We start from the raw sequence: 23372 nt of genomic DNA on the forward strand, positions 1-23372 counted from the left end.
ATTTTCCGCCGCTTATCCGAGTCCGGGCAGCAGTCTAAGCAGAGATGCCCAGACTTCCCTGTACTCCTCTAGTTCTACGGGGGGGATACGGAGGCATTCCCAGGCCAGTTGTGAGACATAGTCCCTCCAACGTGTCCTAGGTCTGCCCCGTGATCTCCTCCCGGCTGGAAATGCCCGGAACACCTCACCAGGGAGGCATCCAAGAGGTATCCGTAGTAGATGCCCGAGCCATCTCAGCTGGCTCCTCTCGACGGGAAGGAGCAGCGGCTCTACTCTGAGTCTTTCGGATGACCGAGCTCCTCACCCTTTCTCTGAGGGTGATCCCAGACATCCTGCGGAGGAAACTAATTTCTGCCGCTTACATTTGCTACCTTGTCCTTTCGGTCATTACCCAAAGCCATAGATGAGAGTGGGGACGTCGACTGACTTGTAAATCGAGAGCTATGCCTTCTGGCTCAGCTCCTTCTTCACCACAACAGACCGGTACAGTGACTGCATCACTGAGACGCCGCACCAATCCGTCTGTCAATCTCGCATTCTATTCTTCCCGTGAACAAGACCCAGAGAAAATTTAAGTCCTCCACTTGAGGCAAAACTTCACTCCTGACCCGAGGGGTGCAGTCCACCCTTTTCCGACTGAGAACCATGGCCTCAGATTTGGAGGTGCTGATCCTTAATCAGCCATCACTACAATTCAAAAAGAAGAAATGCCCATTTTTATTGGCCGCACTTGTGAGCCCAACTGTCGCGACCATCATTAAGGATAAAGATCGTATTGTAACGTCTCCCCGGACATTGACAGGATGACAATGAGGTAATCGATCAACAATAAAACAGGCTACGATCAGCCTGCACGAACCCGTCCTCAGATTGCAGTCACACAATCCAGGACTCAGCCTGTCGCTTTCACAGCCTTACAGACAGTCAGATATGCCATACTGTTTACACTACCTGACTGCCGTGTTGCTACAGTATATTTGAGCATTTTAAAATACATGCTCCTCCTGTAAGCAGTGTAGTTGTCTCAATATCCATAAGGAAAAAAATGCTTGTGCTTTGGCTGGAAAGCCAGTGAAGTGATTGGTGTCTGCAGGATTAGGTCTCTGCTTTTTGCAGATGTTGTGGCCCTGATGGCTTCAACTAGCCAGGATGTTCAGCTCTCACTGGATCAGTTCGCAGCCGAGTGTAAAGCGACTGGGATGAGAATCAGCACCTCCAAGTCCGAGTCCATGGTTCTCGCCCGGAAAAGGGTGGAGTGCCATCTCCGTGTTGGGGAAGAGATCTTGCCCCCTTGGGGAGGAGTTCAAGTACCTCGGAGTCTTGTTCACGAGTGGGGGAGGAGTGGATTCTGAGAGCGACAGACGGATCGGTGCGGCATCTTCAGTAATGCGGACGCTGAATCAATCTGTTGTGGTGAAGCCAGAAGCTCTCAATTTACCGGTCAATCTACGTTCCCATCCTCACCTACGGCCATGAGCTTTGGGTTATGACCGAAAGGACTGAAATGAGTTTCCTCCGCCGGGTGGCGGGGCTCTCCCTTAGAGATAGGGGGAGTAGCTCAAAGTAAAGCCACTGCCTTTCCACATCGAGAGCAGCCAGAAGAGGTGGTTCGGGCATCCGGTCAAGATGTCGCCCTAATGCCTCTCTAGGGAGGTGTTTAAGGCACGTCCGACCGGTAGGAGGCCACAGGGAAGACCCTTGATACGTTGGGAAGACTATGTCTCCTGGCTGGCCTGCGAACGCCTGGGGATCCCCCGGGAGGAGCTGGACGAACTGGCCTGGGAAGTCTGGGTTTCTCTGATTAGGCTGCTGCCCCTGTGACCTGACCTCGGATAAGAGGAGGAAAATGGATGGATGGGTATTATGTTTTGCTTATGGTGAAGGTTTGTATTCAACTTGGAGAAGGCAAACCACCAACTTTAAGTAAATAGTGATATTTCAGTTTGAGCACATAATAAGATAAGGTTCCTTAGTTTGACATTCGCATGTGGATTGGATCACTTCTCGTAGGAAAGAGGCCCTATTTGGGTCTTTGGAATGCAAAGGTAATAGCCCTATCGTTGAGAAAAGACTACATGTCTGGCTTAACGCCAACATTTAAGATACGACCTGGATCTGTTGTCTTTCTAGACCCTTACACACGAACATCTCCTTTTATGGTCAGGGTGTGCTGTCCTGACTTGCCACACGCCCAGAGACCGAAAGGAGGAATATAAAAACTGATAGTTTGGCTTCTCCAAGTTAGGAGTGCCTCAATTTTCTGACCTGACCTCCTCCGGGAACTGCAGTTCCTGTATAATGGCATTCTCTTGTAATGAAGCAACTTTTAGTTCAGTACAGCGTCTACGACGTCTCTTTTGATCCAGCCACCGTGCCGTCTCATCCTTTAATCGGAACGAGGATGACAAGACCAGAAATACGCATCTCCTACCAATTTACCCAATTAGTGCCGACACCATCTTTAATTTTCTTCTTCTTTTCATGATTGCATGTTAAGTAATTTGTGTGCTCTGTGTACTGATGTGATCATTTCCGTATGATATCCAACTGGCACTAAAACTCGGCTTGCAACGCGTCGCAGGAACAAAACTCTATCGTAACCCGAGCACCACCTGCACATGAACTGAAAAGATGTTTTAAATATGCGCTTTCACTGGCAATACAAACAAAGGTAATGATTTCAAACAAAATATTAATGTTGCAAAGTCACTGATGTACTTGGAATAGAGGCAATGCAGGAGGCACAGAGAGTAAAAGCTATGGTACAAGTGATCTTAACGCCATGGAATCAGAGCAGACACATAAACAAAACACCACAACAAAGGGATGGGGTAAAAAATGGACTACATTTTGCGGGAAAGAAAAGTCAAACACCAACTGAAAGCAAAGATCAGCACCACACTACCTTGCATTCTGGACAACCATGACTTGTCTGAGGGAGTCCAGAAGAGGAAGAGGAGGGCAGATTTTCACAAACAAGAAAGCCCAAAAACAAAAAAACAAACAAAAACAAAACAGTCAGAGAAGCCCAAGGAGCTTGAAAGAAAGTGCAGTAAAAGGATTGTGAGCTGAGGCAATCAATACTCTCCCCATCAAGAAATGCATGTAAACAGGCATCATCACATGAGAGCGACCGGCCAAATTGCTATGCTACTCTAGCCATCAATGTCAGACACATACGCGACGTTGAAGAAACGATGCTCTAGAGTGGGCTTTCTTTGGAACAGATACTGTTACAGAGAAGATAATGGCTCTATTGATCTTGATGCTATTTTCAAGCTCTATGAACGAGAGTAGAGCGGGTAGAAACACGAGGAACAAGCTACGACGAGCAAACTATTATAAAATAGGTTTTAATCAGCTGACTCTATTGGTTTAGTATGACTTGCTTCTAGTAATAGCATTGACCCAAATATAAGATGTATTCTCTGTAAATAAAAAGTCTAAAAAAAGATTGATCAGAGATTTACAGTACAGGCCAAAAGTTTGGACACACCTTCTCATTCACAACAAAACCGATGGTCCCAAAACCATTGATAAAGCGAGACATTCCACTAATCAACCCTGATAAGGCACACCTGTGAAGTGCAAACCATTTCAGGTGATTATCTCTTGAAGCTCATCGAGAAAATGCCAAGAGTGTGCAAAGATTTGGATCTGGATCTGCCTCCCGGGAGCCTTTTGGCCATGGAGACCAGCTGCTGGGTCTCTGCCACACCAGAGTCAGTTTGGAGAGACTGGGCTGCGGAGCTGGACAAGCTTCACAGTGTCATGGCTGAATGAGCAGGTATCGGACACCTCTGTCTCCTCAGACGCATCCTCGCTCATCCATACGGACTGGACACTGGCTGAGAGTAGGTGGGCGGCCGAGGGTGGAGTCGGCTCTCTTGGTTGCTTTGTTGGGTCTGCTCCTGTCTCTGGCCATGTTCCCCCCAACCCTGCAGACGATGGCATAGAACACCGCAAGGGCCACCACCGTGTATGTTTTTGTTGTTGTTGTTGTTGTTGTTTTGTTTTATGGACTGGACTTTCACAATAATATGTCAGACCCACTCGACATCCATTGCTTTTGGTCTCCCCCTCTCAACGGTTTCTCATAGTCATTCACATCGACGTCCCACTGGGGTGAGTTTTCCTTGCCCTTATGTGGGCTCTGTACCGAGGATGTCGTTGTGGCTTGTGCAGCCCTTTGAGACACTTGTGATTTAGGGCTATATAAATAAACATTGATTGATTTTACTTTTGTGGCTGTGTGCAAAAGTGGCTGGTTGCATCAGCTCCGCTCTTTTAATTCCCTTTGTGTTCTTTGACGTTTCCCTCTTACACACATGTTTATGTGTGCTATGGCTATGAGGTGTTTTTCTTCCCTTGGCCTCAGTCTGGACCAGTCAGCGATCACGTTCTGTCTTCCTGTAATGTTTGTCTGATCTTGAATGGGATTGTGCTGAAAATCTTAATTTCCCCTCGGGGATTACTACAGTATTTCTGATTCTGATTCTGAAGCAGTACACTGCAAAAACTGAAATCTAAGTAAGATTAAATACCTCAAATAAGGGTGATATTTGCTTATTTTCTGTCTGATAAGATAATTCTTCTCACTAAGCAGATTTGATGTTAGAGTCATTTACTTGTTTTAAGGGTTTTGGTCCTAAATGATCCCAGTAAGATATTACAGCTTGTTGCTGAGATCTGATGACCTACATTGAGTAAAACATGCTTGAAACTAGAATATCAACTGATTGCAAAGCTGTGTCATCAACACTCACAAGTATAAAACTACTTTTTTAAAGTAATAATTTCTTACTTCAAGCATGAAAAAAAAAATCATGATGCCGAGCGCATATCATTATGTCAAGATAATGGCACTAGCATTTACTTCATTTAAGAATATTTTTCAACATATTGAGCAAAAAGGTCTCTCTTTTTTTTAATCAAGAAAAGTGCACTTGTTGAATATACTTATTTTAAGGTATTTTTGGGTTATTGAGGTTAGCTAATTTTACTTGTTTTGGATAGTCTTGACAAGCCAAATTTGCTTGTTCTATTGGCAGATAAATTTGCTTAGTTCAAATAAAATACCCCTTATTTTTGTATTTTTTTTTCTTGTTTTTGAACACTGACTTTTTGCAGTGTAATCAGAGCAATTTTGAAGAAACTAGAATATAAGACATGTTTTCAGTTAATTCCCTTTTTTTTTGTTAAGTACATAACTCCACATGTGTTCATTCATAGTTTTGATGTGACAATCTACAATGTAAATAGTCATGAAAATAAAGAAAACACATTGAATGAGGAGAGAGTATGTCCACACTTTTGGTATACATGCAGGTTAACAGGCTAGCTTTTCTTCCGGCCACTCACACATTACACAAATCTGACGATGCACACACTCTGGGGGGGGACGTGTCTCAAAGATTTTTAGTAAGTTAGCAAATGCCTAAAGAGGAAATATGATGCTAATTTGAAGATCGAGGTGATCAATAAAGCAGTCATCAAACAACTAAGTTAAGAAATAGGATGACCTTTCTGATGGCAAGAGACCTGGGTTGGGTTAGGGCAGGGGTCGGCAACCTTTACCACTCAAAGAGCCATTTTGGCAAGTTTCACAAATTAAAGAAAGTAATGGGAGCCACAAAAAAAAACTTAAAATGAAAAACACCGCATAAAAAGCTTAAATGCTTTGTGCTATGTTAACCAGGGGTCTCCGACACACGCACCGGCACGCACTTTAATGTGGAAATTTGATGTTAGTGCAGCCTGCGAGTTTTGAATGAATGGCGCTTGATAGCGTCATACTTGCCAACCCTCTCATTTTTCCCGGGAGACTCCCGAATATCAGAGCGTGATGACACTGCATTTGGCGCCCTCTACAGTCTGCCCTAAAAGTGTACCTGCTCGACCACATGTAGAATGCAGTTTCAGCTTGCTCACGTAAGTGACAGCAAGGCGTACTAGCTCAGCAGCCACACATCTTACACTGACGGTACCAATACCCAGAATCCCATGCAGCCCTAACTCTTCCGCTCAACCAACGCACGGAGATGGGGGGGGGGGTTGATGTGTGGGGGGATTTGGTGGTAGCGGGGGTGTATAATGTAGACCGGAAGAGTTAGGGCTGCATGGGATTCTGGGTAATGGTTGTGTTGTGTTTATGTTGTGTTACGGTGGGATGTTCTCCAGAAATGTGTTTTTCATTCTTTTTTGGTGTGGGTTCACAGTGTGGCGCATATTTGTAACGTAACAATGTTAAAGTTGTTTGATACGGCTACCGTCAGTGTAAGCTGTGTGGCTGATGAGTAAGTATGCTTTGCTGTCTCCTGTGTGTGCAAGTAATAACAACATGCAACATGTGGCTGGACTGGCACGCTGTATGTAAATGCTATAGAGGACAATTACTGCAGTGCAATTAGGGCACGCCCTTTATTTAGTAATTAGAGTGTAAATAGGATTATTTTTTCCCTGGGAGTTATCTAGGAGAGACACTGAGATCCATAAATCTCCTGGGAAAATCGGGGGGGTCGGCATGTATGTAGCTGAGCCGCATCAGAGTGGTCAAGCATGCGGCTCCGGAGCCGCGGGTTGCCGACCCCTGGGTTAGGGTTAGGTTTGGGATTAGGGTTAGGGTTAGGTTAGGGCTGGCAGGTCATTTACTTGGCCAGCGGAAGCTTGAAAAGAACAATGCCTTCGTCTTTCTTACTCAATGTACTCTAGTTTGGACAGAAAACATTGCACTGTATGCAGCAGCAGTTCTTAACCAAATCTTCTTTTGTTATTTGATATAACAAACTGTTCGTTAGTTTTATTTTGGTCACAGTAACCCTTTTTCAAATACATTTCACAAAGCTGGATTTTAATATCAGCTTGTCACGCTGAATGGTGATGCCAAAGCAGGTTTGGCATCAGTTTGTTGGTAAACAATGATGATGATCAAATAAAGAGGCAATTGTTGAACATCACGAGGCAATTATTCACATGGCAGTTATGGCTGCCGTTAGTGACAGTAAATGTATGAACATAAATGTAAAATCACCACGTTATATTATTACACAATTATCTGTGCCTTTGATTTGTGTGCATACAAATGAATGGCTGGGTTTATTTTATTCACATTTATTATTTATTTATTATGTATTTATTATGTATTTATTTTTATTTTTATTTATTTTATTTTTATTTATTATGTATGTATTATGTATTTATTATTATGTATTATGTATTATTATGTATTATGTATTATGTATTTATTATGTATTTATTATTTATTTATTCACATTCATTTATTCACATGGCAGTTATGGCTGCCGTTAGTGACAGTAAATGTATGAACATAAATGTAAAATCACCACGTTATATTATTACACAATTATCTGTGCCTTTGATTTGTGTGCATACAAATGAATGGCTGGGTTTATTTTTACAAACAAATTGTAATACTGTATTTGATCATTTTGGGGTTCTCAAAACTTGCTTATTACATTCGATTCGCGATTCTTATTTACCTTTCAAATGTCTATTGTTGGTGTTGGGTTTTATCAAATAAATTTCCCCCCAAAAATGCGACTTATACTCCATTGTGACTTACCGTATTTTTCGGAGCATTAGTCGCACCGGCCAAAAATGCATAATAAAGAAGGAAAAAAACATGTATAAGTCGCACTGGAGTATAAGTCGCATTTTTTGGGGGGAAATTTATTTGATAAAAGCCAACACCAAGAATAGACATTTGAAAGGCAATTTCAAATAAATAAAGAATAGTGAACAACAGGCTGAATAGGTGTACGTTATATGAGGCATAAATAACCAACTGGTATGTTAACGTGACATATTATGGTAAGAGTCATTCAAATAACTATAACATATAGAACATGCTATACGTTTACCAAACAATCTGTCACTCCTAATCACTAAATCCCATGAAATCTTATACGTCTAGTCTCTTACGTGAATGAGCCAAATAATATTATTTGATATTTTACGCTAATGTGTTTATAATTTCACACATAAGTCGCTCCGGAGTATAAATTGCACCCCCCGGCCAAACTATGAAAAAAACTGCGATTTATAATCCGAAAAATACGGTATATATATTTATTCCCTTCTTTGTTATGCATTTTCGGCCGGTGCGACTTATACTCCGGAGCGACTTATAGTCCGAAAAATACGGTAGTTATAAGACCAAATAATAAATTGCGAGAATCAATTCTGAATCGAATCGTCCCCCAAGAATCGGATCGCATCCTAAAGAGTCTTACCTCTAGTTAATAATATAATACAGGGTGATTCAAAAAGAATAGGCCAAAATGAAAAACAATAGAAAACCTAGCTTGAACACGTGTTGTACATAACTTGGAGTATTTATTTCATGCTTTACAAGTGCTCAATAAAACGCCTTCCGTTGAGGAGTCTCCATTTGGAGGGTAAATAAACATGTGGTCTTCCTACAATTACACAGCACTGAAAGGATGACATGACCACAACGGTGATATTGTAACGCAATAAAACTCGGATAACTCCTCTATCAAATGACCATTGATGAAGTCTATTACAACGCTTTAGGTCTGAATAAATGCCTGATGGTTTTGGCGTGTTCTTTTTAAATCACCTTGTATTTGTTGTGTGATCAGATAATATTACAAGCTTAAAACATATGCAGTTTCATGCAATACATATACTTTTTTTTTTCTGTCAAAATGGAAAACAATGAATACATTTAGTAAGGAAGGTGAAGTACACACATTATTTCTAGGACCACGTTAAATGACGTGGCGGGCCAGATCTGAGTTTGACACCCAAAAAACCCAAAACCAGTAAAGTTGGCACGTTGTGTAATTCTTAAATAAAAACAGAATACAATGACTTGCAAATCCTTTTTTCAATGTAAATTCAATTGAATAGACTGCAAAGATTGAACTGAGAAACTTATTTTCTTGGGGCAAATAATCACTAACTTGGAATTTAATGGCAGCAACACATTGCAAAAAAGTTGTCACAGGGGCATTTTCACCACTGTGTTACATGGCCTTTCCTTTTAACAACACTCAGTAAACATTTGGGAACTGAGGAGACACATTTTTGAAGCTTCTCAGGTGGAATTCTTTCCCATTCTTGCTTGATGTACAGCTTAAGTTGTTCAACAGTCCGGGGGTCTCCCTTGTGCTATTTTAGGCTCCATAATGCGCCACACATTTTCAATGGGAGACAGGTCTGGACTACAGGCAGGCCAGTCTAGTACCCACACTCTTTTACTATGAAGCCACGCTGTTGTAACATGTGGCTTGGCATTGTCTTGCTGAAATAAGCAGGGGCGTCCATGAAATAGACATTGCTTGGATGGCAACATTTGTTGCTCCAAAAGCTGTATGTACCTTTCAGCATTAATGGCGCCTTCACAGATGTGTAAGTTACCCATGTCTTGGGCACTAATACACCCCCATACCATCACACATGCTGGCTTTTACACTTTGCGCCTAGAACAATCCGGATGGTTCTTTTCTTCTGCGCTACATAGGACACAGAGTCCACAGTTTCCAAAAACAATTTGAAATGTGGACTCGTCAAACCACAGAACACTTTTCCACTTGATATCAGTCCATCTTAGATGAGCTCAGGCCCAGCGAAGCGTTTCTGGGTGTTGTTGATAAACGGCTTTGGCTTTGCATAGTAGAGTTTTAACTTGCACTTACAGATGTACCGACCAACTGCAGTTACTGACAGTGGGTTTCTGAAGTGGGCCTGAGCCCATGTGGTGATATCCTTTACACACTGATGTCACTTTTTGATGCAGTACCGCCTGAGGGATCCAAGGTCATGGGCATTGATGATTACGTGTAGTGATTTCTCCAGATTCTCTGAACCTTTTGATGATATTACGGAGCATAGATGTTGAAATCCCTTAATTCCTTGCAATAGCTGGTTGAGAAATGTTGTTCTTAAACTGTTGGACAATTTGCTCACGCATTTGTTGACAAAGTGGTGACCCTCGCCCCGTCCTTGTTTGTGAACGACTGAGCATTTCATGGAAGCTGCTTTTATACCCAATCATGGCACCCACCTGTTCCCAATTAGCCTGTTCACCTGTGGGATGTTCCAAATAATAATCTTTTTTTTTTGCCACTTGTGCCAGCTTTTTTGAAACATGTTGCAGGCATCAAATTCCAAATGAGCTAATATTTGCAAAAAACGTTTACCAGTTCGTTACGTCAAGTATCTTGTCTTTGCAGTCTATTCAATTGAATATAAGTTGAAAAGGATTTGCAAATCTTTGTATTCTGTTTTTAATTACCATTTACACGACGTGACATCTTCACTGGTTTTGGGTTTTGTACATTTATATGGTTAGATTACATATCTTTTTAGTTCAACATCCCTGCAGCAGACTACGAGATGTTCAACAATGCTTTACCAAAAACCACGAGTGGTTGTCTTATATTCATGTTTGTCTTATATCTGGGTCAATGCCATAACTCCAGGAAGTAAAAGCACACCGCATTGATAAATTCGACTCAAACATTCTCCTGCATCAGTTCAATCCCAATGACTGCCTCATATCATGTCCTGTCTCATTCTCGCATACAAACATATGAAGTCAGTTGTAATAATTACACACAGCACAGTCATCAGAACCAAACAGGAGAGGGAGAGAAATCAAGACGAGCACAAAAAAGCTGGAAGGCAGACACAGACCAGACATTACTAGCCGCTCTCGGCACTCACCCTCTCCCGGGCAGCAGATAGACCTTGACGAAGGGGTCCGAGTAGCCGTCGTCGTCCCTCTGGGCTAAGTTCCGGGCCTGCAGCACATGCACGATCAGGTTCCCCACGTTTCGGTCATAGTTGATCTGCAACTGAGTGGGAAGAAACAAATATTATTATGCTAAACAATCATGTGTTTTTATTGGTTTTCAAAGCCAGTATTAAAGCTATGAACAATAGTCTGGTTTCTCCCAGGAGCCATGTTCTTAACTAATACATTCATACAGATGGTTTAACCCAGGGGTGTCCAAACTTTTTCCACTGAGGGCCGCACACTGAAAAATCCAAGCAAGCAGGGGCCATTTTGATATTTTTTTATTTTAAAGGCCTACTGAAAGCCACTACTACCGACCACGCAGTCTGATAGTTTATATATCAATGATGAAATCTTAACATTATAACACATGCCAATACAGCCGGGTTAACTTATAAAGTGACATTTTAAATTTGCCGCTAAACTTCCGGTTCGAAACGCCTCTGAGGATGACGTATGCGCGTGACGTAGACCGGCGAACACGGGTATGCCTTCCACATTGAAGCCAATACGAAAAGCTCTGTTTTCATTTCATAATTCCACAATATTCTGGACATCTGTGTTCGGGAATCTGTTGCAATCATGTTCATTGCATTATGGAGAAGGAAGCTGAGCAAGCAAAGAAGAAAGTTGTCGGTGCGAAATGGACGTATTTTTCGAACATAGTCAGCCACAACAGTACACAGCCGGCGCTTCTTTGTTTACATTCCCGAAAGATGCAGTCAAGATGGAAGAACTCGGATAACAGAGACTCTAACCAGGAGGACTTTTGACTTCGATACACAGACGCCTGTAGAGAACTGGGACAACACAGACTCTTACCAGGATTACTTTGATTTGGATGACAAAGACGCAGACGTGCTACTGTGAGTATGCAGCTTTGGCTTCTAAACATTTGATCGCTTGACCGTATGTGCACAACTTTTTTTTGCGTATGTACGTAACTTTTTTAAAATATATAAGCTTTATGAACCTTGGGTTAGGTGAACGGTCTTTTGGGCTGAGTGATTGTGTGTGTTGATCAGGTGTTTGAATTGTATTGGCGTGTTCTATGGAGCTAGGAGCTAGCAGAGGAGCTAGGAGCTAGCATCACACGTACCGTACCGTACGTGCGCGTCACGTACGTAACTTTTTAATAATATATAAGCTTTATGAACCTTGGGTTAGGTGAACGGTCTTTTGGGCTGAGTGATTGTGTGTGTTGATCAGGTGTTTGAATTGTATTGGCGTGTTCTATGGAGCTAGGAGCTAGCAGAGGAGCTAGGAGCTAGCATAACAAACACGCAGGTGTTATTATGCAGGATTAATTTGTGGCATATTAAATATAAGCCTGGTTGTGTTGTGGCTAATAGAGTATATATATGTCTTGTGTTTATTTACTGTTGTAGTCATTCCCAGCTGAATATCAGGTCACCCCCGGCTCTCACAGCATCTTCCCTATCTGAATAGCTTCAACTCCCCACTAGTCCTTCACTTGCACTTTCCTCATCCACAAATCTTTCATCCTCGCTCAAATTAATGGGGAAATTGTCGCTTTCTCGGTCCGAATCTCTCTCACTTCATGCGGCCATCATTGTAAACAATAGGGAACTTTGCGTATATGTTCAACTGACTACGTCACGCTACTTCCGGTAGGGGCAAGCCTTTTTTTTTATCAGATACCAAAAGTTGCAATCTTTATCGTCGTTGTTCTATACTAAATCCTTTCAGCAAAAATATGGCAATATCGCGAAATGATCAAGTATGACACATAGAATAGATCTGCTATCCCCGTTTAAATAAAAAAAATTCATTTCAGTAGGCCTTTAAGAACCAATACAATATATGTATAAAAAATATACATTAAGGCCTCCACTCAGGCTTGATCGCGAGGACCCCAAAGGGTTTTGGTCCAAAAAATATTAAAAAGGTGTCATTATTCAGTATTATTATCTCTAGATCAACATTAGGTCTATCTGTCAATACAACGTTTTTAAAGATTGAAGTCGTATGCTCTTTTTGTCAAAGAAAACCCTGTTTTTTTATGGAAAAAACACAAAATATGCAATATTTTCACCCAATAACATTTTTAAGAGGAATATTTCAGATTATATAATAATTACATAAGTATTAATTAATCAACACCATTATTAATTAATAGAGATGCATTTATCAGCCGATAATATCGGCAGGCCGATATTATCGGCCGATAAATGCTTTAAAATGTAACATCGAAAATTATCGGTATTGTTTTTTTTATTATCGGTATCAGGTTTTTATTTTTTTTATTTTTTTTTTAAATTAAATCAACATAAAAAACACCAGACACACTTACAATTAGTACACCAACCCCAAAAAACATATTTTATGCCACTCATTCTTTGTCTCATTTTGTCCACCAAACTTTTTATGCTGTGAGCAAATGCACACAGCATTGTTGGAGTGCTAATCAGTAGAGATGTCCAATGATTGGGGAACCAAAAGGTTCCTACTCATTAAAGTGTTAAAAAATAAATTATACATTTTTTTTACCGTTTACTTTTAACACAATAATCTCAAGATCAACTTCAGATCTATCCGTCAATTATACGTGGTATTGTTGTTTATGTTTTTTGTTTGTTCGTTTTAGGCCCTTCTTTAAAAATAAAAATAAAAATGTATATGGCAAACACAAAATATGCGACATTTTCCCAAAAAAATATCTCAAAGTGCAATATTTAATGTGACATAATTGGAGCCGTGGATAGGTCAATAATGCATAATAACATTGATTTTGATTCATTATTATTTTTTGAGCAATGACACTTAAAAACAAATCACAGCAAAATGATTGGGGAACCAAAAGGTTCCTACTCATTAAAGTGTTAAAAAATAAATTATACATTTTTTTTACTGTTTACTTTTAACACAATAATCTCAAGATCAACTTCAGATCTATCCGTCAATTATACGTTGTATTGTTGTTTATGTTTTTTGTTTGTTCGTTTTAGGCCCTTCTTTAAAAAAAAATGTATATGGCAAACACAAAATATGCAACATTTTCCCAAAAAAATATCTCAAAGTGCAATATTTAATGTGACATAATTGGAGCCGTGGATAGGTCAATAATGCATAATAACATTGATTTTGATTCATTATTATTTTTTAAAGAAAGAAACAGCCTGCATGGCAGCTTTGTGTTATTAGAGTAAGCATTGCAACATTTTCTTGTTACATTTCACCTGTTTGGTCTTTCATACCACTTTTTATGTTTTACATTTTTTTAACCGTATTTTAAAATGGGCCGTGTGCATTCATGTGTGCACTGCGCTGGGCGCACCTCCAAGAGTGCACCACTCCGGCTGCAGCAAGGCGGCTGCATTCAATCGGCTGTTAGAATAATGATGTGTAAGTTATCACACAACTATTATGCTTAAAGGCCGTTGCTATAGTTATTATCAATTGTGCTGAAGTTGTACTTTTCTATCCGTGCAAAGGGACAACTTGCCAAAATCCAAGATTGCGAGTCGTCTCGTATCAGTGTTTGTGTCCGGAACATCGAGTACCGTGACGCAGGCAAAGCAGAGACAGGGCGATATCACGAGTGTCAGCACATTTGCATTTCTGAATATTCACATAATGTGTCCAACTGGGGCTTCTGAAATGACCGCCCCTTCCTTCAGAAGCAGCCTCAGTAATGTAACCAGGGACCTCCCAAATAAATAGAGGAGCACGTGGGTCTGGACCTTAGAGCGTAGGTTGGAACTGTAACTAAGTGTACAGCCCAAAACGTCTCTCCTCATTGAGCCAAATTGAACTCTGTCTCTGCATGATTCCTTGCTTCTTGTCTGTTTAATAAATCTCATCAGTGTTTGAACCTGACATCGGCTCAATCAGCAATCTGTCGCTGATGAGCTTCTTATTTCCAAAATTGTGTACACTACTGAATTGGGGTCTTATGCTGACGTATGGACACTTGCGCCGCCATCTGGTGGTGTCAGAAGAGTATAACATACAATGGAATTTGGGAAAAAAAAGTGTAAAAATAAAAATTAGCATGTCATTACACATGAAGTACACATTTGTGTACTTATGGACTAAGTACCGGTACATCATATCAAAAAATGATTTTTTAGTTTTTATTCTAATTAGGGTCCAATAAGCCCAAATAGCAAAGTAAAATAAAATAAAAAAGCATGTAAACACACAGCTTGGGCCTTAAGAGGTTAAGCCAGTGAAAACTTGCATTCCGGGCCTGAACGTAGCAACCTGTTCTCGTACAGTAAGCGACTCGTATCAAGCTCTATGCTCTCTCTCTGTGTTTTCTCCCCCTCTGTGTTAATTTGCCTCGTGTTTCCTTGTCGTCATCCAGCAGCGTCCCTCCGTCCCCGCGTCACGAGATATGTGTCTCGTCTCCCTGTATCCCCTCTGGTTCCCTGGCTGCTTCTTGGATCTCGACCTCCCGCCCGGACACGGACTTACGACGCCTTTCTCCTGCCCTTGACCTCATGCCAGCTCACGGACCTCCGAGCACGCCTTGGCCCTCTCGGACTTCTGCCTCTCGCTCAACACTCCTGGTAAGTGGTAACACTCCTCAGTTAATTTCCACACATAGTCGCATAGTTTGGATTAATTACACCCCTCATTTCCCTTGTAAATATATAATAAATAGAGCTAAAATGACGTCCCTGCTGTCTGTGCCATCGTCTTCCCCTGTACACACGTAACAGGTTAAATTGCAAAATGGAATACGTAGAAACATTTCTTCTTGTCCGTGAACTTCATTGCTCTGAGAACTTTGTAACTTACCCGTTTTGTGCTTGATCAAAGAAATTTGAGTCAGATTAAACTGACTTATCGCACAAAATGAGTTGACAGTCAGTTTTGATATAAAGGGTGGGTGAAGAACAGTATTATTTGATTATAGTTATTATTGCTTGAAGAAAGTGTGTTTTCTACCTGAATTTCTCCAGTAATGGGGTGCGATATCTTCATTGTGTCTGTTGGCTAAAAAAAGGGGGAAAAAGGGAGAATGATTATGAGTATGTCAAATCAAAATGTCATGTATTTTGGTCAAAGAACATCATCAATCATCAATCAATCAAAGTTGACTTATATAGCCCTAAATCACGAGTGTCTCAAAGGGCTGCACAAGCCACAACGACATCCTTGGCTCAGGATGCCCACATCAGGGCAAGGAAAAACTCAACCCAATGGCATGACAATGAGAAACCTTGGAGGGGGCCGCAGCTGTAATCCTTTTCAACTTATATTCAATTGAATAGACTGCAAAGACAAGATACTTCATGTTCAAACTGGTAAACGTTGTTATTTTTTTGGAATTTAGAGCCTGCAACATGTTTCAAAAAAGCTGGCACAGGTGGCAAAAAAGACTGAGAAAACTGAGGAATGCTCATCAAACACTTACTTGGAACATCCCACAGGTGGAAAGGCTAATTGGGAACAGGTGGGTGCCATGGTTGGGTATAAAAGCAGCTTCCATGAAATGCTCAGTCAATCACAAACAAGGATGGGGCGAGGGTCACCACTTTGTCAACAAATGCATGAGCAAATTGTTGAACAGTTTAAGAACCACATTTCTCAACCAGATATTAGAAATAATTTAGGACCATCTACGGTCCATGATATCATCGAAAGTTTCAGAGAATCTGGAGAAATCACTGCACGTAAGCGGCAATACCCGTGACTTTGGATCCCTCAGGCTGTACTGCATCAAAAAGCCACAGCAGTGTGTAAAGCAGGGGTCACCAACGCGGTGCCCGCGGGCACCAAGTAGCCCGTAAGGACCAGATGAGTAGCCCGCTGGCTTGTTCTAAAAATAGCTCAAATAGCAGCACTTACCGGTGAGCTGCCTCTATTTTTTAAATTGTATTTATTTACTAGCAAGCTGGTCTCGCTTTGCCCGACATTTTTAATTCTAAGAGAGACAAAACTCAAATAGAATTTGAAAATCCAAGAAAATATTTTAAGGACTTGGTCTTCACTTGTTTAAATAAATTCATGAATTTTTTTACTTTGCTTCTTATAACTTTCAGAAAGACAATTTTAGAGAAAAAAATACAACCTTAAAAATGATTTTAGGATTTTTAAACACATATACCTTTTTACCTTTTATATTCCTTCCTCTTCTTTCCTGACAATTTAAATCAATGTTCAAGTAAATTTATTTTTTTTATTGTAAAGAATAATAAATACATTTTAATTTAATTCTTCATTTTAGCTTCTGTTTTTTCGACGAATAATACTTGTGAAATATTTCTTCAAACTTATTATGATTAAAATTCAAAAAAATTATTCTGGCAAATGTAGAAAATCTGTAGAATCAAATTTAAATCTTATTTCAAAGTCTTTTGAATTTCTTTTAAAATTTTTGTTCTGGAAAATATAGAAGAAATAATGATTTGTCTTTGTTAGAAATATAGCTTGGTCCAATTTGTTATATATTCTAACAAAGTGCAGACCGGATTTTAACCTATTTAAAACATGTCATCAAAATTCTAAAATTAATCCTAATCATGAAAAATTACAAATGATGTTCCATAAATTATTTTTTTAATGTTTTCAAAAAGATTCGAATTAGCTGGTTTTTCTCTTCTTTTTTTCGGTTGAATTTTGAATTTTAAAGAGTCGAAATTGAAGATAAACTATGTTTCAAAATTTAATTGTAATTTTTTTGGTGTTTTCTCCTCTTTTAAACCGTTCAATTAAGTGTAAATATCATTAATTATTAATAATAACATAGAGTTAAAGGTAAATTGAGCAAATTGGCTATTTCTGGCAATTTCTTTAAGTGTGTATCAAACTGGTAGCCTTTCGCATTAATCAGTACCCAAGAAGTAGCTCTTGGTTTCAAAAAGGTTGGTGACCCCTGGTGTAAAGAATATCACCACATGGGCTCAGAAAACCACTGTCAGTAATTACAGTTATCTGTAAGTGCAAGTTAAAACTCTACTATGCAAAGCCAAAGCCATTTATCAACAACACCCAGAAACGCTTCGCCTGGCCCGAACTCATCTAAGATGGACTGATGCAAAGTGGAAAAGTGTTCTGTGGTCTGACGAGTCCACATTTCAAATTGTTTTTGGAAACTGGAACAAATAGGAAAATAATCATCCGGACTGTTCTAGGCTCAAAGTGTAAAAGCCAGCATGTGTGATGGTATGGGGGTGTATTAGTGGCCAAGACATGGGTAACTTACACATCTGTGAAGACGCCATTAATGCCGAAAGGTACATACAGCTTTTGGAGCAACATATGTTGCCATCCAAGCAACGACTTTTTCATGGACGCCCCTGCTTATTCCAGCAAGATGAAAATGCCCATGTGCCAACTTTTAAATTCTAAGTTAATGATTATTTGCAAAAAAAATGTTCTCAGTTTGAATGTTAAATATCTTGTCTTTGCAGTCTATTAGATTGAATTTAAGCTGAAAAATATTTGCAAATCATTGTATTCTGTTTTTATTTACCGTTTACACAGCGTGACAACTTCACTGCTTTCGGGTTGTGTAATAAAGTGATGCATAATTGCAAACACATGAGATTTAGGTGCAGTATTCCACAAGATAAGTCCCGCTGGTTAATCAAATATGTCAGGTATGCTGAAATGAATTAATAAATCAATTAAACATACAAAATTGAATGTCAAAAACTAATTGGTATGCCACAGCTGTTTCATATCTCACGCAGCGCATTCATCGCCGTATGCATTGCTTAAAACCAGGCGTGTACTGTATGGTCCTTGAACACCTCCCCTGGGGGTCACGCGCCGAACGACCCCGTTTGCTTGTTCCATCATAATTGGCCTGTCATTCCCTGATGTACGCCATAACACCGCTTGACCTTCACATGCGACCTCCCTTTGGAAGTGTTGTGTGATGTAACGCTAATAGAATCAGAACAGCCAAGGTGTGTGAAGGATGGGCACCTACACAGACCTGGGCACCGACACAGACCTGGGCACCGACACAGACCTGGGCACCGACACAGACCTGGGCACCGACACAGACCTGGGCACCGACACAGACCTCCGCGGTGTCAAACAAGTCTTTTTCCAGCCTTGGCTTTAGGAGTCGGGTAGGCTTCATAATGCGCCACACATTTTCAATGGGAGACAGGTCTGGACCACAGGCAGGCACTCTTTTACTATGAAACCACGCTGTTGTAACACGTGGCTCGGCATTGTCTTGCTGAAATAAGCAGGGGCGTCCATGATAACGTTGCTTGGATGGCAACATATGTTGCTCCAAAAGCTGTATGTACCTTTCAGCATTAATGGCACCTTCACAGATGTGTAAGTTACCCATGTCTTGGGCACTAATACACCCCCATACCATCACACATGCTGCCTTTTACACTTTGCACCTAGAACAGGGGTCGGCAACCCGTGGCTCTAGAGCCGCATGCGGCTCTTTAGCGCCGCCCTAGTGGCTCTCTGGAGCTTTTTCAAAAATGTATGAAAAATGGAAAAAGATGATGGGAAAAAAAAACATTTTTTGTTTTAGTATGGTTACTGTAGGAGGACAAACATGACACAAACCTCCCTAATTGTTATAAATCACACTGTTTGTATTAAACAGGCTTCACTGATTCGAGTATTTGGCGAGCGCCGTTTTGTCCTACTAATTTTGGCGGTCCGTGAACTCACCTTAGTTTGTTTACATGTGTAACTTTCTCCGACTTTCTAGGACGTGTTTTACGCCACTTCTTTTTCTGTCTCATTTTGTCCACCAAACCTTTAACGTTGTGCATGGAGGCACAAAGGTGAGTTTTGTTGATGTTATTGACTTGTGTGGAGTGCTAATCAGACATATTTGGTCACTGCATGACTGCAAGCTAATCGATGCTAACATGCTATTTAGACTAGCTATATGTACATATTGCATCATTATGCCTCATTTGTAGCTATATTTGAGCTCATTTAGCTTCCTTTAAGTCCTCTTAATTCAATTTATATATCATGACACACTATCTGTATGTAATATGGCTTCTAATTTGTTGCGGCTCCAGACAGATTTGTTTTTGTATTTTTGGTCCAATATGGCTCTTTCAACATTTTGGGTTGCCGACCCCTGACCTAGAACAATCCGGATGGTTCTTTTCCTCTTTGTTCCGAAGGACACGACGTCCACAGTTTCCAAAAACAATTTGAAATGTGGTCTCGTCAGACCACAGGACACTTTTCCACTTCGCATCAGTCCATCTTAGATGAGCTCGGGCCCAGCGAAGCTGGCGGCATATCTGGGTGTTGTTGATAAATGGCTTTGGCTTTGTATAGTAGAGTTTTAACTTGCACTTACAGATGTAGCGACCAAATGTAGTTACTGACAGTGGTTTTCTGAAGTGTTCCTGAGCACATGTGGTGATATCCTTTACAGGTCCATAATATCATCGCTTACGTGCAGTGATTTCTCCAGATTCTCTGAACCTTTTGTTGATATTACGGACCGTAGATGGTGAAATCCCTAAATTCCTTGCAATAGCTCATTGAGAAATGTTGGTCTTTGTCAGGACGAGGACTTTGGCGACGCAAATTACTGCGTGGAATGTTTTCCCGAGATGCAAATGAACTGGACCGGACATGGCGTGAAGGTAAAGACATGATTTTATTCTGACTATAAAAAGTGTACAAACAAAAGGCGCTTGCAGCGGAGGCACAAAACATAACGCTGGAAACAAAACTAGCCCTAAGACGTAAACTATGGACATGAAACAAAAGACACTAACTGTGGCATAAATAAACAAAACGTACTTGCGGTGACGTGAACAGGGCAGCATGGACTATGAAACAAGCAGCGTGAACTAAGCATGAAACAGTAAACATGGCATGAAGCAGAGTGATGTCGCCAGGCCGATTCCCCGGCAACTGTCGGCTTAAATAGTCGTGACATCATTAACACAGGTGCGTGAGTCCAAAACGTGAAACAGGTGACACTAATAAGTTGTCATGGAAACAAAACAAACAGGAACTAGAAAGTCCAAAAACTAAACAGAACATAGCCAAACAAAACATGATCAATAGACATGACATTCTTAAACTGTTGGACAATTTTCTCACGCATTTGTTGACAAAGTGGTGACCCTCGCCCCATCCTTGTTTGTGAATCTACTTTTATATTCAATTATGGCACCCACCTGTTCCCAATGTACCTGTTCACCTGTGGGGCGTTCCAAACAAGTCTTTGATGAGCATTCCTCAACTTTCTCAGTCTTTTTTGCCACTTGTGCCAGCTTTTTTGAAACATGTTCCAGGCATCAAATTCCAAATGAGCTAAAATTTGCCAAAAATAACAAAGTTTTCCAGTTCGAACGTTAAGTATCTTGTCTTTGCAGTCAATTGAATATAAGTTGAAAATGATTTGCAAATCATTGTATTCTGTTTTTATTTACCATTTACACAACGTGACAACTCCACTGGTTTTGGGTTTTGTATATAAGGAGAAAATTGTTCTTGTATTGCAAAAATAAACATGTGTTTAATGTACCGTACAATTTTTTGTTAAAATAAAGCCAATAATGCCATCTTCTCACTGCAAAAAGTCAGTGTTCTAAAACAAGAAAAAAAATACAAAAATGAGGGGTATTTTATTTGAATTAAGCAAAATTATCTGCCAATACAACAAGAAAATTCGGCTTGTCAAGACTTTCCAAAACAAGTAAAATCCACTAACCTCATGTAACCCAAAAATACCTTAAAATAAGTATATTCTCACTAATTACAAGTGCACTTTTCTTGATAGAAAAAAAAATTAGACCTCTTTGCTCAATATGCTAAAAAATGCTAGTGCCATTATCTTGACATAATGATATGCGCTCGGCATCCTGATTTTTTTTTCCATGCTTGAAATAAGAAATGATTACTTTAAAAAAGTAGTTTTATACTTGTGAGTGTTGATGACACAGCTTTGCAACAGTTGATATTCTAGTTTCAAGCATGTTTTACTCAATATAGGTCATCAAATCTCAGCAACAAGCTGTAATATCTTACTGAGATCATTTAGGACCAAAACACTTAAAACAAGTAAAACACTCTAACATCAAATCTGCTTAGTGAGAAGAATGATCTTATCAGACAGAAAATAAGCAAATATCACCCTTATTTGAGGTACCGTAATTTCCGGACTATAAGCCGCACCTGACTATAAGCCGCACCTGCTAAATTTAGGGGAAAATACAGATTGCTCCATATATAAGCCGCACCCGACTATAAGCCGCAGGGTTTTGATGTGTAATTAGCGTAGTATATAGGGGTTCCTGCTACCACGGAGGGGATTGTCGGGACAGAGATGACTGTTTGGGAACGCAAAGCGTCCCATTTATTAACAATAAATCTTTCAATCATTCAATCAAACTTTCACATCTTTGACATGGCGAACAGCATTCGTGCAGAGTACAAATAATACAACGGTGCTAAGTAATACAAAGTGCTCGCCTGTACGTTATCAAAATAAGCAGCCTACCGGTATATGAAAAGTCAGTCTTTAATCATTGTGTCATCGTCTTCCTCCCGCGTACTAAAACCATCGAAATCCTCTTCGTCGGTGTCGGAGAAGAACAGGCCGTATATAAGCCGCACCCTTGTATAAGCCGCAGGGACCAGAACGAGGGGAAAAAGTAGCGGCTTATAGTCCGGAAATTACGGTATTTAATCTTACTTAGATTTCAGTTTTTTGCAGTGTTTGTGGTCCCCATTATTTAGAAAAGTATCCATATTGTTATCGGGACAACCCTAATCAATCATTGGTGTAAGTCACATAGTACACTGCACAAACTGAAATCTAAGTAAGATTGAATACCTCAAATAAGGGTGATATTTGCTTATTTTGTGTCTGATAAGATAATTCTTCTCACTAAGCAGATTTTATGTTAGTGTTTTACTTCTTTTAAGTGTTTTGGTCCTAAATGATCTCAGTAAGATATTACAGCTTGTTGCTGAGATTTGATGACCTATATTGAGTAAAACATGCTTGAAACTAGAACAGGGGTCGGCAACCTTTACCACTCAAAGAGCCATTTTGGCAAGTTTCACAAATTAAAGAAAGTAATGGGAGCCACAAAAAAAAATTTAAAATTTAAAATGAAAAACACTGCATACAAAGCTTAAATGCTTTGTGCTATGTTAACCAGGGGTCTCCGACACACGCACCGGCACGCACTTTAATGTGGAAATTTGATGTTAGTGCAGCCCGCGAGTTTTGAATGAATGGCGCTTGATAGCGTCATGCTTGCCAACCCTCTCATTTTTCCCGGGAGACTCCCGAATATCAGAGCGTGATGACACTGCATTTGGCACCCTCTACAGTCTGCCCTAACAGTGTACCTGCTCAACCACACGTAGAATGCAATTTCAGCTTGCTCACGTAATTGACAGCAAGGCGTACTAACTCAGCAGCCACACATCTTACACTGACGGTACCAATACCCAGAATCCCATGCAGCCCTAACTCTTCCGCTCAACCAACGCACGGAGAGGGGGGGGGGTTGATGTGTGGGGGGATTTGGTGGTAGCGGGGATGTATAATGTAGACCGGAAGAGTTAGGGCTGCATGGGATTCTGGGTAATGGTTGTGTTGTGTTTATGTTGTGTTACGGTGGGATGTTCTCCAGAA

The 23372-nt window shown here is 40.4% G+C and overlaps 1 protein-coding gene across 1 annotated transcript in view; it reads right to left on the reverse strand.

Moving 5' to 3' along the window:
- Positions 1 to 23372, reverse strand: part of pclob (piccolo presynaptic cytomatrix protein b) — a 191556-nt gene that overhangs the window by 39947 nt on the left and 128237 nt on the right. Inside the window, 3 exon segments of the mRNA XM_062035174.1 lie at positions 2906 to 2932; positions 10714 to 10844; positions 15704 to 15751. Of these exon segments, the coding sequence (XP_061891158.1) occupies positions 2906 to 2932; positions 10714 to 10844; positions 15704 to 15751 (206 nt within the window).

The sequence above is a fragment of the Entelurus aequoreus genome, linkage group LG24 (genome assembly GCF_033978785.1).
Source record: "Entelurus aequoreus isolate RoL-2023_Sb linkage group LG24, RoL_Eaeq_v1.1, whole genome shotgun sequence".
NCBI classification, from domain to species: domain Eukaryota; kingdom Metazoa; phylum Chordata; class Actinopteri; order Syngnathiformes; family Syngnathidae; genus Entelurus; species Entelurus aequoreus.